The sequence below is a fragment of the Geotrypetes seraphini genome, chromosome 12, assembly GCF_902459505.1.
Source record: "Geotrypetes seraphini chromosome 12, aGeoSer1.1, whole genome shotgun sequence".
Classification (NCBI taxonomy): Eukaryota; Metazoa; Chordata; class Amphibia; order Gymnophiona; family Dermophiidae; genus Geotrypetes; species Geotrypetes seraphini.
In genome coordinates, this window is record NC_047095.1 from 90363122 (window position 1) to 90377569 (window position 14448).

Sequence of the window (14448 nt, forward strand, 5' to 3'; positions counted from 1 at the left end):
CCTGTTGCCCCAGGTACATTAGATAGATTGTGAGCTCGCTAGGACAGACAGGAAAAATGTTTAAGTACCTGAATACATTCATATAAACCGTTCTGAGCTCCCCTTGGAGAACAGTATAGAAAATTGAATGAATGAATAAATAAATAAAAATAATGGATTCTAATATGTTTAATAAGTGGGTAAAATCATTTTTGGGTTCTTTATTAGTCTGTGTTATATCAGTATTTAATCAAATCTGTGTCCACCTTTTGTAGTTCAGTAGAGATAGTCCTTTGACATTTTTCTAGGTTGTATTCCAGTGATCATGAAGACTGTGGTGTAATATTTAATGTTTCACCTGCAGGGTTGTATGCCTGAATTGAGAAAACATGGAGAAGGGTGGCAACATCCAACTGGAGATCCCTGAATTCAGCAATTCTGTGCTGAGCCATCTGAACCAGCTACGCATTCAGGGACGACTCTGTGATATTGTTGTTAACGTGCAAGGACAAACTTTCCGTGCTCATAAAGTGGTGCTGGCCGCCAGCTCGCCCTACTTTCGTGACCACATGTCCCTAAATGAGATGAGTGCAGTCTCCCTTTCGGTCATCAAGAATCCTACAGTATTTGAGCAACTACTTTCCTTTTGTTACACAGGACGAATATGCCTTCAGCTAGCAGATATCATCAGCTATCTAACAGCAGCCAGCTTCCTGCAGATGCAGCACATCATTGATAAGTGTACACAGGTCTTAGAGGGAATTCACTTTAAAATTAACGTGTCTGATGTTGAAGACGAGTTAAGCCCAAACAGGACAAAACACCAGGAGGCACCTCCAGAATCCCACAGGGTTACACAGAGTTTGAATCGATCCCTGAGCCCACGCCATAGCACACCTCGAAGTCGGAGGGGTCAGGTCAGCACAGTGTTGGACATTCAGGAACTTAGCCCCCCAGAAGAATCCACAAGTCCCCAAATAATTGAACAGAGCTCCGATGTAGAAAGTAGGGAGCCTATTCTACGGATTAATCGAGCAGGGCAGTGGTATGTTGAGACAGGGATGGCAGACCGCAGTGGACGGAGTGACGATGATGTCAGGGTGCTAGGAGGACTACGTATTAAAACAGAGAATTTGGAAGAGTGGCTTGGGCCAGAGAACCAGCCCTCTGGGGAAGACGGGAGCAGTGCAGAGGAAGTCACAGCCATGGTGATTGACACAACAGGCCATGGATCAGTGGAACAGGAGAATTACACACTAGGGTCATCGGGAGCCAAAGTGGCCCGACCAACAAGCAGTGAAGTGGACAGGTAAGTTTCATGTGTCCCATTTAAATTAAATAACGTCACTGAGCTAATTCCTTCAGCATATTTCTATACTGATATATGTATGCGTGTGTGTGCATATTTCTATACTAATCTATATTAGCATTTTAATTTTATAACTTGCTATACTGACATTTGTTACTATATACCATAATTTTATAATAAAACAGTGAGCATTAAAGGAAGGAAATATAAGATAGGGAGGCATGAAAGGTAAAAGAGATAAAACAGCCATCTTCTGTACAACCGCTTATGTTAGAAATGACTAGGTGAAGAAGAGTTTTTAAACCAGAATTGAACTTTAGCAAGTGTTTCAGTCAAATGCAGATGAGATTTTCACCCATCTTAATACTCTGATTTCAAAATATTTCTTTCAGCTCTTTTGGTTTTAGTTGTTCTTGCTCTCTACCTCCTTCCTATGTGTTACACCGGAAGGAGTCTGCTGTAGAATTTTGTGCCTTTCCATTTTTGTTTTTTTCATCCCAGTTAAGTTGTTACCATGTCACAACTTGAAGGGCCAGTATGAAGAAAGGTGTTTACCTTGGTAAAGTGTCTTGGATGCAGTTGACACTGTACATAGCAATCAGTAGGGCTGTTTCTTAAGAAATCAATGTATGGAAATAACTACCATATATACTCGAATATAAATCTGGATTTTTGGATCTACAAATTGGCCCAAAAATGGGGGTCCCCTTTTATATTTGGGCCATTGTCCAGTGCACACCTCCTGCCCCCCTCCCAGACTTACTGCAGGCCTCCGCCAGGCTTCACACCCTGTCCCCCCTCCCTGCCTTGTCCATCTTACCTCCTCTGCGGCTGAAATCCCTGGTGGTCCAGAGATGTAGCGGGCAGGAGTGAGCTTTCCATGCTCCTGCCCCGCTGCTAACTCGGTCGGTCGCTGCTGAAAATTGCGGCTTCAGCCACTGAGCAGTACAGAGTGGGAGCGCGCTTTGGCGCTGCTATTCGGCGCTGAGCGTCTTCCACAAATTCTGCTTTTGGGGGGAAAAATGGGGGTCTCAACTTATATTTGAGTATATACGATACTCATCCCTGGAGGTGGTATTTCCTTAACTTTTATGACACACACTGATTTTTGACTATTTTAGTGGTTTTAAAGTCATTACAACTTCTATGTGAAGACTCAATTTGATTATATATCTAACTAGTCTTTAAGCTCGTTACATTAACGGGTGCTAGAGTAGATGTCTGTCTGGGTTTTTTTTTTTCTTTGTCTCTTTCTCCTTGGACGCTGCCTGTCTGTCATTTTGTCTGTGTCTCTTCCTATGTCCTTAGTGCCCTCAGTGCCTCCTTTCCATGTCCTTAGTGCTTCCTATGTCCTTAGTGCCCCTAGTACCGCCTTCCTGTGTCCATAATGCCCCCAGTGCCTCCTTCCCATGTTCTTAGTGCCCCCAGTGCCTCTGTACTGTGTTCTTAGTGCCCCTAGTGCCTCTGTACTGTGTCCTTAGTGCCCCAGTGCCTGCGTACTGTGTCCTTAGTGCCCCAGTGCTTCCTTCCCGTGTCCTTATTGCCCCCAGTGCCTCTGTCCTGCTTAGTGCCCTCAGTGTACCCTATGTCTTTAGTGTCCCTTTCTATGTCCTTAGTGCCCCCAGTGCCTCCTTCCTATGTTCCTATCTTCCAGACTTTGTCCCACCCCCACCCCCGATGCCAGCCTGCCTGCCTCCCATCCCCCTGAGCAGCATGTTTCCATTTAACCCCCCCTCCCGATGCCTGCCTGCCTCCCATCCCCCTGAGTAGCATGTTTCCATTAACCCCCCCCCCCCCATCAATGCCAGCCTGCCTGTCTCCCATCCCCCTGAGCAGCATGTTTCCATTGAAACCCCCACCCCCCGATGTCAGCCTGCCTGCCTGCCTCCCATCCCCCTGAGCAGCATGTTTCTATTGAAACCCCCCCATGCCAGCCTGCCTGCCTGCCTCCCATCCCCCTGAGCAGCATGTTTCCATTGAAACCCCCTACCCCCCCTGATGCCAGCCTGCCTGCCTCCCATCACCTTGAGCAGCATGTTTCCATTGAAACCCCCCCTCGATGCCAGCCTGCCTGTCTGCCTCCCATCCCCCTGAGCAGCATGTTTTTAACACTCCCCCCACCCCGTTGACCCTCCCAGTCGACCCTCCCGCTGCTAGACAGCCGACAAACCTCGCAGCTCCAGCAGCGTCCCAGGCACAGTAAACACGCTGCTTCGCGGTCTTCTACTGGTCTAATTTCCTCTGCCTTAGACGCGCGCATGCATACTCTTGCCACAGCCCGACAGATCAGAGATCAGGGAAACACACGGTATGAGTGCGCATGCGCACTTAGAATTTTATTATATAGATGTCAAAATGTACAGCACTGCGTAAGCCCTTCAGTGCTATAGAAGTGTGAAATAGTTGGCTTACCCGGTGTGTGTTAGAATCCTCTTCTTATCTGGATTTTGGAAAACAGCAGGGCCTTAACATTTTTGTATATCTTTTGCTATGCAAAATTCTCTGCATTCATCTATACTGCATTTTATAATTTATGTATTTCTTTTAGTGGTTTTTAATTGCTGTTTTTTAACTACAGTAATTTGTTTTTGAAATAATTTGTATTGCTTGTATCTTATCCAATTGTTGTGAACTGCTTAGAACTGCCGGGTATTGCGGTATATAAAAATAAATTTATTATTATTATTATGTAGAAAAAAATCAAGAGCATTATTAGTCTTTGTAAAACAATCTTGTAATTACTACTAATGTCAGTCATACCATAGTCCTTAACACACTTTCTTTGAATCAATGAGTAGCTCAAAAATTTAGGATCCACTGCCTTAAGCTCCCCATAAGCTGAAGAATGAGGTAGGCACATCTCTTTCAAGGTCTATGGCAGCTCCATTACAGAGCTGCAGAGTTAACCAGTTCTAGGAGGAGATTTTAGGCCTGTCTTGGGTTTCTGAAAACTTTAATCTGATGCAAAATGAAACCTGCAGTACTGATTTTAGTGAGAATAATCGGACATTACAAATACCTTGTTGCTCTGGGATTTAAGTGCAAGAGCAGAACTAGCTAAAAAATCTCCCCCATGAAACCGGATAATTTGGCTGCTCTGCTTTTAGGGTTGCTTTCATTAAGACTGTTTCCCCATTGTGTGTTTTTGGGACAAGGAGGCTATATCAATTGGGCCATTAATGCACCTCCTAGAAAGCTTACAGAAGCCAGCAGCTCTACCCCCCTGCCTCCTCCCCCCCCCCCACACACACACCCACACACCCAGATATGCTGCCAGCTGCATTTGAGAAGATTTGCTTCATGTATCACTATGCCATGGGATCTCGCCAGTCTCCTTTCTCTCATTTCCCTGACCTTGTCTTCCCCCAACCTCCATCTGCTCTAGCAGCATTTAATTTTTGAAAGGGTGACTATGATAAAATGAGGAAAATGGTTAAAGAATCTAATGGGATCAACCGCAAAAGGTTAGGGCTTTAAATCAGACATGGACTTTGTTTAAAATCACTATCTGAAGCCCACATAGTATTCTACAAATTAACAAGGGTGGAAAGAAGAGCAAATGACAACTAGCTTGGTTAAAAGGTGTAATGAAAGAGGCTATTAGAGTAAAAAAAAACAAAAAACAAAGAAGACATCCTTCAGTGAATGAAAGTATCTGAATGAAGAAAAAAGCACTGGCACGTTAGATGGAAAGCACTGATAAAGAAGGCTAAAAGAGAATTTGAAGAGAAACTTGCCACTGAAGCAAAAACTCAGTGATAACTTTTTCAGGAACATCAGAAACAGCCTGTGAGGGAATCCATGGGACAGTTATACAGTATCATCAAGGAGCAAAGGAGCATTGAGGGAGGAAAAGTGCACAGTGGGGAGATTGAGGAGTTTTTTTTTTTTTTTGGGGGGGGGGTTGGAGGGGAAGGGGGTTGGTCTTTATGGAAGAAAATATAAGAGATCCATCTTTACCAGAAATGTTTTTTGAGGGTATCAATTCGGAAGAACTGAAAGGCATCTAGGTGAATCTGGAAGACGTAAGGAGCCACATTGATAGGTTAGAGCAGGGGTAGGGAACTCCGGTCCTCGAGAGCCGTATTCCAGTCGGGTTTTCAGGATTTCCCCAATGAATATGCATGAGATCTATTTGCATGCACTGCTTTCAATGCATATTCACTGGGGAAATCCTGAAAACCCGACTGGAATACAGCTCTCGAGGACCGGAGTTCCCTACCCCTGGGTTAGTGATAAACCTTCCTCTTTACAAACCCAGCTCCTTAGCTTACGTCTGCATCCCTGACTGACCCCTACGTCTGACCACTAGTCCAAAATCCCACCATACTTCAATGATGCACAAACCTGCAAAGCTATTTTAACTTTATGTTAGGCTATGTCCATATGGAAAATTATGTAATTTAAACTACCATATCAGTGTTCTCCCCAGAAATTTTTCCAGCCGGGTGGCATGAAAAAGTAGCCGGGTGGGGCGGGATGGGGAAATTTGGTGGTGGGGAAAATTAACCCCCTCTTTTATTAAGGCACGCTAACATTTTTAGCATGCGCAAACTCCCGCGCTACGCGGGAAAACTAACACCAGCTCATTGCTGGCATTAGCGTCTAGCGCACGTGGTAATTCTGCGCGTGCTAAGCACACGTTAAAACCATTTTCACAACTTAGTAAAAGGAGCCCTAAATGTGTACTATTTTTATTAGTTAATTATTATTATTTTCCAATGCTCAATATGACTTCCTTTTTTAAGGTTTGACACTTGTGCCAGAATATTTTTACTAAATTTAAGAAACATCCAATGCTAGAAGGGAATAATTAGATATTTGCCCTCTTTCAAATGGTATAGAGCAGTGTTCTTTAACCTTTTTACACCCGTGGACCGGCAGAAATAAAAGAATTATTTTGTGGACCGGCAAACTACTAGGACTAAAATTTAAAAATCCCGTTTACGCCCCATCTCCGCGAGCTCGGTCCCCGCAAACCATCTGATCCCATCTGCACAAGCCGCAATTATGATTTTATATTGAACGTATTTTATTAAAGTATAAAAAGAAACAATATTCTGAACAATTGTGATTTTATAAATACAAATATACAGAGCACGGACCAACAAAACCCCTGTCTCCCCTCCCCTTCACATATATCCCCTCTACTATCAAGAAAACTGAACAAGCCAAGTTATTATAGAATGCTACATAGAAATATCATGCTAACAGAATACTGCAGTCCCCAGTTATGTCTCTAGCAGGATATATAATTCAAATCTGATATATTCTAATGACAAAATAGAAATAAAATTATTTTTTTCTACCTTTTGTTGTCTCTGGTTTCTGCTTTCATCTTCTTTTCACTCTTTTCCTTCCAGCATCTGCCCGTTCCATCCAATGTCTGCCCTCTTCCCATTCCATATGTATCTGACTTCTTTCTGTGCCCCTCTTCCTTGTCCAACCTCCTCTCTCCTTTTTACATCATTCATTCCAGCTTCACTGCCGTCTTCATTTTTATCTCTCCTACACCAGATCTAGCATCTTTATCCCTCTCTCATTTCTCTGCGGACCCCCTTTCCAGCATCAATGTCTCTCTACTTTCTCATTCCTCTCTCTCCTCTTTCTCTCATCTGATCTCTCCATTCCACCCTGACCCCCTTCCCCTCCTGTAATCTCCCTGCCAGCTGTTTCCTTCCTTTTTCTTTCTCCCTACCCTCCTTCCTTTTTTTCCTTCTCCCTTCCCTCCTCCCTCTATCCAACATTAACTCTTCCCATCCCTTTCCTTCCTCCCTCCCAGCAGCATCTCTCCTTCTCCCTTCCCTCCTCCCTCTATCCAACATTAACTCTCTTCCTATCCCTTTTCCTCCTCCCCTCCCAGCAGCATCTCTCCTTCTTCTCCCTTCCCTCCTCCCTCTATCCAACAGTAACTCTCTTCCCATCCCTTTCCCTCCTCCCCTCCCAGCAGCATCTCTCCTTCTTCTCCCTTCCCTCCTCCCTTTATCCAACAGTAACTCTCTTCCCATCCCTTTCCCTCCTCCCCTCCCAGCAGCATCTCTCCTTCTTCTCCCTTCCCTCCTCCTGCTATCCAACATTAACTCTCTTCCCATACCTTTCCCTCCTCCCCTCCCAGCAGCATCTCTCCTAACTCCCTTCAAGTCCAGTAACAGCTCTCCCTTTTCCAGACCTTCCCAGCCTCCTACAGTGGCTTCCTCCCCTTCCAGCAGCTCTCGGTACTTGCCTGCAGGAAGTTGCCGGTAAATCACTTCCCTGGCAAATTGGAGAGCTGGTGGGAGGGGAGACAGCCACTGTGAAGGCTCCCCAGGATCTTGCTCGCACACGCTGACCATCTCCCTCCACCTGCACCTGAATCTGCAGCTCTCTCCGGTCTAATCGCAACTTCCCCGCGGCCCTCTTCAGCAACTTGGCAGGGGTGGCGATCAAGACACGCTGCCGACGTCGGGGAACTTCACTCTCTGAGTCCCGCCTATTTTGTTTCAACTTCCTGTTTCCGAACAGGCGAGACTCAGAGAGGGAAGGCCCCGACGTTGGCAGCCTGTCTTGATCGCCTGAGGCTGGGAGGAACATTAGTCGGGAGGAACCACAGTCGGCAGGAAATTTAACTGCCGACTTGATCTTGCTGGCCCTGCGCGGACCAGCAGAAATTTTCTGCGGACCGGCACTGGTCTGCGGACCGGCGGTTGAAGAACTGTGGTATAGAGGTTTAAAAAAGGGAAAGACGTTAATGAAGTCATTAGGTTCAATCTAGCCATTTATTTCTTTTTTTTTTTTAGTTCAATTTGTTTATTTAAGTAATAAAGTAAAGGAAAAAATTACATCATACAACAAAAACAGTGTACAGAAATTGGCATTAGACAATATAGCATTGCAGAAAACAGAACATCCAAATGTACAGTAATAATGTAATGTAAAATCATTGAATTAAAGAGATTGTAGGTATTCGTCAATGGGTATCCAAATATCATGGGTTGGAATTAAACAGTTAGTTTTCCTTTTATCAAGAGCATATTGCTCATATCTTTTATATAAACAAATAGAATTCCACCAGAAAGTGAAATTTGACAAGGAAGAGGATTTCCAATTTTGCAAAACTTGCTGTATACCCACAGATATTAATATATCAAATAATTTTGGTTCACAAGAACATGTCTTAAAGCAAGGATGGAGAGATCGCATTATAATGATTTCAAATGACAAATCAGCTGTGCAATTTGTAACAGATCTTATTAGAGACCAAATTTGCGTTCAAAAAGGTAAAATCTTGGGACATTCAAATAACATGTGTGCCAGAGTACCCTGACTTATTAAACAGTGCCAACATATGTCATCATTTTTCAAATGAGCTAGTTTCATTCTACATGGTGTCCACACCACTCTCCGCATCAGAAAATCAAGGATTGCATCATATTTGCAGAAAGGAGAGGTCTATTTACTTTCGTCCAGAACTTCATCCATTCATTGTCTGACAGATGAATGTTTAGCTCTTGAGACCATTTGCAGTTATTTGCTATATCAGATGTGGGCTGTGGGTTCTGTAATAGTTTGTAAAAATATGAAATTGCTTTGCCCTGTGTCTCTATTAATGAGCCCCATTTTACAATGCAAGAAGAATCTGAGAACTGTAGGGAAGAAAGCAGAGATGTCAATATCTCCCATTGAGCTCGTTTACCTGAGAGTTGTGGGTATTTTGCAACAAGTTAAGGAAAAGTATACAGATTGTTATTGTGAAAAAGTTGGTGGACTTGCCAGATACCTAACTTACTCCAGGGTATCCAATGGAAAGTCCGGTTTTTGTGTTTAATGACAGGGTTATTCCAGAGAGCCATGTCTCTCTGTGCAAAAAGCGAGTGAGTAGTTGCGCTATCCAGTGTGCGGAGTGCTGTAATTGTTGATGAGAAAAGAGAGAAGGCCTTAAGTCTGGGAGGAATGGACATAGTAGGAATGATTTGAATGGGGATTGGGTTGCACAGTGAAATTTCAAAGTCCAGCCAAGTAGGGGTATTGGTAAATGACTGAGAGTGGTTATGCATAATCCATCTTGAGCCATATTTTGCCAGAGAGGCAATATGATACTTATGAAAATCAGGGAGATTGACTCTACCAGATATTCTGGGAGACTTTAACGTAGTTAATGCTATTTTGGTTTTTTATTTTTCCAAATAAAGTCCGAGATTCATTTATCAATCCATTTGTAAAGAGAGGGTTTGCCCAAGCAGGGCAAGAGAGTTAAAATATATGTGATCTGTGGTGCTAATGTCATTTTGAAGGAGGATAAACGTCCCCACCATGATAAATATAAAGGTTGCCATTTAGATGTAGAAATTGTGATTAGTTCTTTAAGCTCGGCAATGTTAGTATCCATTATAATATCTCGGTCTTTGTGGATATAGAAGCCTAAATATTTGATTGGGGAAGTAGACCATGCAAATTTAAAGGAGGAGAGTTCCATCTGTGAGACCTGATTATTAAGGGGAATTATAACTGATTTTTCCCAATTGACTCTATATCCGGAATAGTTGGAGTAGGTATCAGTGAGCTGTATAAAGAAAGGGAGGGAAGTCAAAGGATTTCGTATGAAAAGCATAATGTCATTAGCATATGCTGATACTTTTAGTTCCTTAGAGATTAACGGAATACCCTGCAATGAGGAAGATTGTCTAATCGCCAGCAAGAGAGGTTCTAATGAAAGATTGAAAAGGAGTGGGGATAGAGGGCACCCCTGTCTCGTGCCTCGTTGCAGTGCTATAGGAGCAGTGAGAGAACCATTAATGAGTATTCGAGATGATGGTGCCCTGTACAAAGCCCTATAAATTTCCTAATTATAAACTTTAATTAATACAGTTACAATACTAAATTCTACGTAAAGCAACAAAAAAATTTTTTTCTACCTTTTGTCGTTTCTGCTTTAATCATCTTCTTTTCGCTCTCTTCTTTCTATTCAGCGTTTGTCCTCGCTCCCTTCCATGCAACATCTGTCCTCTCTTTGCCCCTTCCACCCAGCCTCTGCCCTCTCTCTCTCTCTCTCTCCCTTCTATCTACTGTCCACCCTCTCTCTGCCCCTTGCATCCACTGTCCACCCTCTCTGCCCTTTCCATCCAGTGTCCGACCTTTCTCTGTTCCATATGGCATCTTCCCTCTTTCTATGTCCCTTCAATAAACTGTATATCCTGTGCCATTTCTCTCCTTTGTACATGATTCATTTCAGCTTCACCCCCTCCCCTATGCTCTGGCATCTCTCTCTTCTCCTTTCCTTCCTTCCTTCCTACTCCACCCCATGGTCTAGCATCTCTATCTCCTTCCCTTCTCTCCCCCCATGCCCTGGCATCTCCCTCCTCCCCCCATATGCGCTGACATCTCTCCCCCCACTCCATGGTCTGGTAGCTCCTTTCCTTTCCCTCCCTCCCATGGTCTTGGCATCTCTTGCCTATTTACTCCCTTCCCTGGTCTTCCTTCTCCCCTCTCTCTCCCCAATTGGATGCTGCTGCAGCACATCTCTTCTCCTCCCCCCTCCCCAATTGGATGCAGCAGCAGCTTTTCTCTTCCCCCCTCAATTGGGTGCACCAGCTTTTCTTTCCCCCCCAAAAAAAAAAATTGGGTGCAGCAGCAACATTTCTCTTCCCTTCCCCCTAAAATGGATGCAGCAGCAGAATGTTTCTCTTCCCCCTTCTCTCCCCTATTCAATGCAGCAGCAGCATTTCTCTTCCCATCCCTCCCTGCTCACAAACCCGTCGGTAGAGTCGCTAGGCAAATTATAAGCTTCCCTCCATCACTGACCTATGTTTCATAGGTCAGCAACGGAGGGAAGCTTACAACTTGCTGCTTTTACTTGCCTCAGGTCTTCCTCTTTGCCGGGTCCTGCCTACTTTCTGTTTCCGCGAAGGCAGGACCCAGCAGCGAGGAAGGCCTGAAGCAAGTAAAAGCAGTAAGTTGTAAGCTTCCCTCCGGGGCTCTATCGTGTGCGTGCCAGCTTCCCTTCTCTTCCCTCCCCCCCCCCCCCCCAGGGGACGCAACTTCCGGTTTTGAAGAGAAGGGAAGCCGGCACGCACACGATAGAGCCCCGGAGGGAAGCTTACAACTTACTGCTTTTACTTGCTTCGGGCCTTCCTCGCTGCCAGGTCCAGCCTTCACGAAAACAGAAAGTAGGCAGGACCCGGCTATGAGGAAGGCCCGAAGCAAATAAAAGCATGTTGGCAAAAAAAAAAAAAAGGCAGGCGTCAAACAAAATTTTCGGCAGAGAGTCAGCCCGGGAAGGAGCAGCAGCGGCAGCAGAAGGATTCGCTGGGCGATCATCTAAATTAGCTGGGCGGTGCGCCCAGCTAAAAGGCCCTGGGGAGAACACTGCATATGTCTTTTTGGAAAATGCTGTAATTAAAAAAATACCCAATATCCACTATGGCTGTATTTCCAAATCTGCATGTTATGACTATTCTGTAAAAGCTGAAATTTATACTTCTATGTCCACCAAGTTTGTATTTCCCACCAAATTTGTCCTGTTTATACTGTAAATGTGCTCTTGTAACCCATTCTGGGCTCCTTTGAGAGGATGGGCTAAATAAATGAATAAATAAATTAAATAAATAAATAAATTACCTGGACTAGATAGCATACACTCCATGGTACTGAAAATTCAAGCATGAAATTGCTGAACTGCTGTTGGTGATCTGTAACTTGTCATTAAAATCATCTGTACTACCTGAAGATATAGAGTGGCCCGTGCAATGTCAATCTTTAAAAAGTGTTCAGGGCTGATCCAGTGCTGGGCAAAATAGTGGAAACTATTATAAAGAATACAATTTAAGAACATGTTCTAAACAGTTAATGGGACAGAGTCAGCATAGGTTCACCAAGGGAAGTCTTGCCTCACTGGTTTTGTTTCACTTCTTTGAAGGCATGAACAAACATGTTGATAAAGATGAACTGGTTGATTTAGTGTAACTAGATTTTCACAAAGCTTTTCTTTTTAATTTTCTCAGAAGTTTCTTATGAGGAACTTTTTGTCAAGTCATGGGATAAGAGGCAATGTTCTGTTGTGGATTAGGAATTGGCTATTGGATAGAAGAGAGTAGGGTTAAATGGACATTTTATTCAATGGAGGAGGGTGAATAATGGAGTGCCACAGAGATCTATAGTTCTATTTAACATTTATAGTAGGGTTGCATATTTAATGCATTTTTAGCAAGTGTTAATAATAATCTTAACACATTAATTGCATTAAAACCACGTCACTCGCTGATTCACTCAATCCCCCTCTCCCCATGCCACCACAGTTTTGGCATCAGTGCTCTCCCTCAACCCCCACCATAATGCTTTTAATTGCATCTTGTCAGCGCTGCCTGACAGTATTTCAAAGAGGCCTGCTCTGGGGTCTTCCATCGACCACATCCCGCTCTGCTGATTCAACTTCCTGTTTACTCGGGGTGAAACGCAGCTAACAGGAGGCCCCTAGAGCAGACCTCTTTGAATTTCTGTTGGGTAGCACTGGCAAGGTACAGTTAAAAGCACTATGGTGGGTATGGAAGGAGAGAAAGCACCAGTGCCAGACCTGTAGTGGTATGGGGGAGAGGGGAAGAATAGTGTTGGACCTGCTGAAGAGGCTGGAGGGAGAGGACTCGGAGAGGTGCTGATGTATGTGTGTGTGGGGGGGGGTTAGAGGTTGAAGGGAGAGGTTCTGTTCCTGTGAGGGGGTTGTAGGGAGAGGATAGAGGTGCTGGACCTCCAAGGGTGGGGGGCACGTTGTAAGGAAAGGAGAGGGGTGCTGGACCTTCCAGGTTAGGACGTTGTAGGTAGAGAAGAGGGCTGCCGGACCTGCAATGGGGGTGTTGGTGTAGGGATAGGAGAGAGGTGCCAGAACTGTGGGGCGGGGGCTGGAGGGAAGGGAGAGAGAGAACCATGGTGGAAAGTGGAGGAAAGAGGCTGGATGGGGTGAGGTCAGAGAAAAGAGGGACACATTGGTATTGGGGAAGGAGAGAGAGGAACAGCTGAACACAGAATGGTACAGTATATAGAAACAGAGGGAAGGTGATGGGCATTAGGTGGAAATATAGGGACTGGGACTAGGAAGTAAAGGGGAGATGCCCATTTGTGTCCATATTTCATCCCCATACATCAATATCTGACTTGGAGGATGGGGAAAGTATGGAAATAGAGAAATAATGCTGGACACAGAAAGGAGATAATGACAAAGGGGAGAATAGGAGCACATAAGGGATATACTGAACATGGGGGGCATAGGGACCTAGAGTAGTGATGATGGATGTAGGGATATGAACACAGGAGATGCTGGACAAGGAAATATAGGGATAGAAGATGGATGGTGGACATGGAGAGAGAAGAAATATCAGATGGCAAGTGAGTTAGTTAAGAGAAGATGCAGGGGTAAGCAATTCCAGCCCTCGAGAGCCGGAACCGGGTCAGGTTTTCAGGATATCTACAATGAATATGTATGGGACGGATTTGCATGCACTGCTTCCTTGAGATGCAAATCTATCTCATACATATTTATTGTGGCTATCCTGAAAACCTGACCTGGCTCCGGCTCCAGAATTGCCTACACCTGAGATAGGGGAAACAGAAACCAGAGACTGGGACCAATATGATATGAAAATAAAATGACCAGACGACTAAAAGTAGAAGAAAAAATTTGTCATTCAATGTCAAGTGGACCAATTTTTGAAAATCATCCACTCTCAACCTCCAAATTGAATAAAATTTTGTATGGGCATTCACTAGAGTTTCAGACTAAATCGTGCAAAATTTTTTGGCTTGATCTTTATTGACTTACAGGCAGCTGAATGGAGGTCATCTTCAGAGTTCCATGCACCGTATAATGGAAAACAGCCACTGTGTCCATGCGCTGCAGCCCAACAAAACCTGTCTGGGGACTAAAATTTTTGGATCAGTGCAACCCTTGGTACTAAGTTCCTGTGCAAAGTTTAGAACTAAAGAATGGCACGGGGAAAAAATTTATCACTGTTCCCGCCCGCCCCATTCCCGCAAGCTCATTCCCCGTCCCTGCCCCAGTCTCGCGAACTCAGTCCCCGTCCCACAAACTGTCAGATCTCATCTGCACAAGCCACGAATAGTTATGATTTATACTGAACTTATTTTATTAAAGTATAAAAAGAGACAATATTCTATACAATTGTCATTTTATAAAC

The 14448-nt window shown here is 44.3% G+C and overlaps 1 protein-coding gene across 7 annotated transcripts in view; it reads left to right on the plus strand.

The window, feature by feature from the left end:
- ZBTB37 (zinc finger and BTB domain containing 37) overlaps positions 1-14448 on the plus strand; it is a 127176-nt gene that overhangs the window by 11273 nt on the left and 101455 nt on the right. For all 7 annotated transcript variants that reach the window (XM_033916149.1, XM_033916150.1, XM_033916148.1 and 4 more), the window contains one exon: positions 344-1288. In XM_033916149.1, the coding sequence (XP_033772040.1) occupies positions 369-1288 (920 nt within the window). In that variant the 5' untranslated portion in view covers positions 344-368. The remainder of the gene's footprint in view (positions 1-343; positions 1289-14448) is intronic.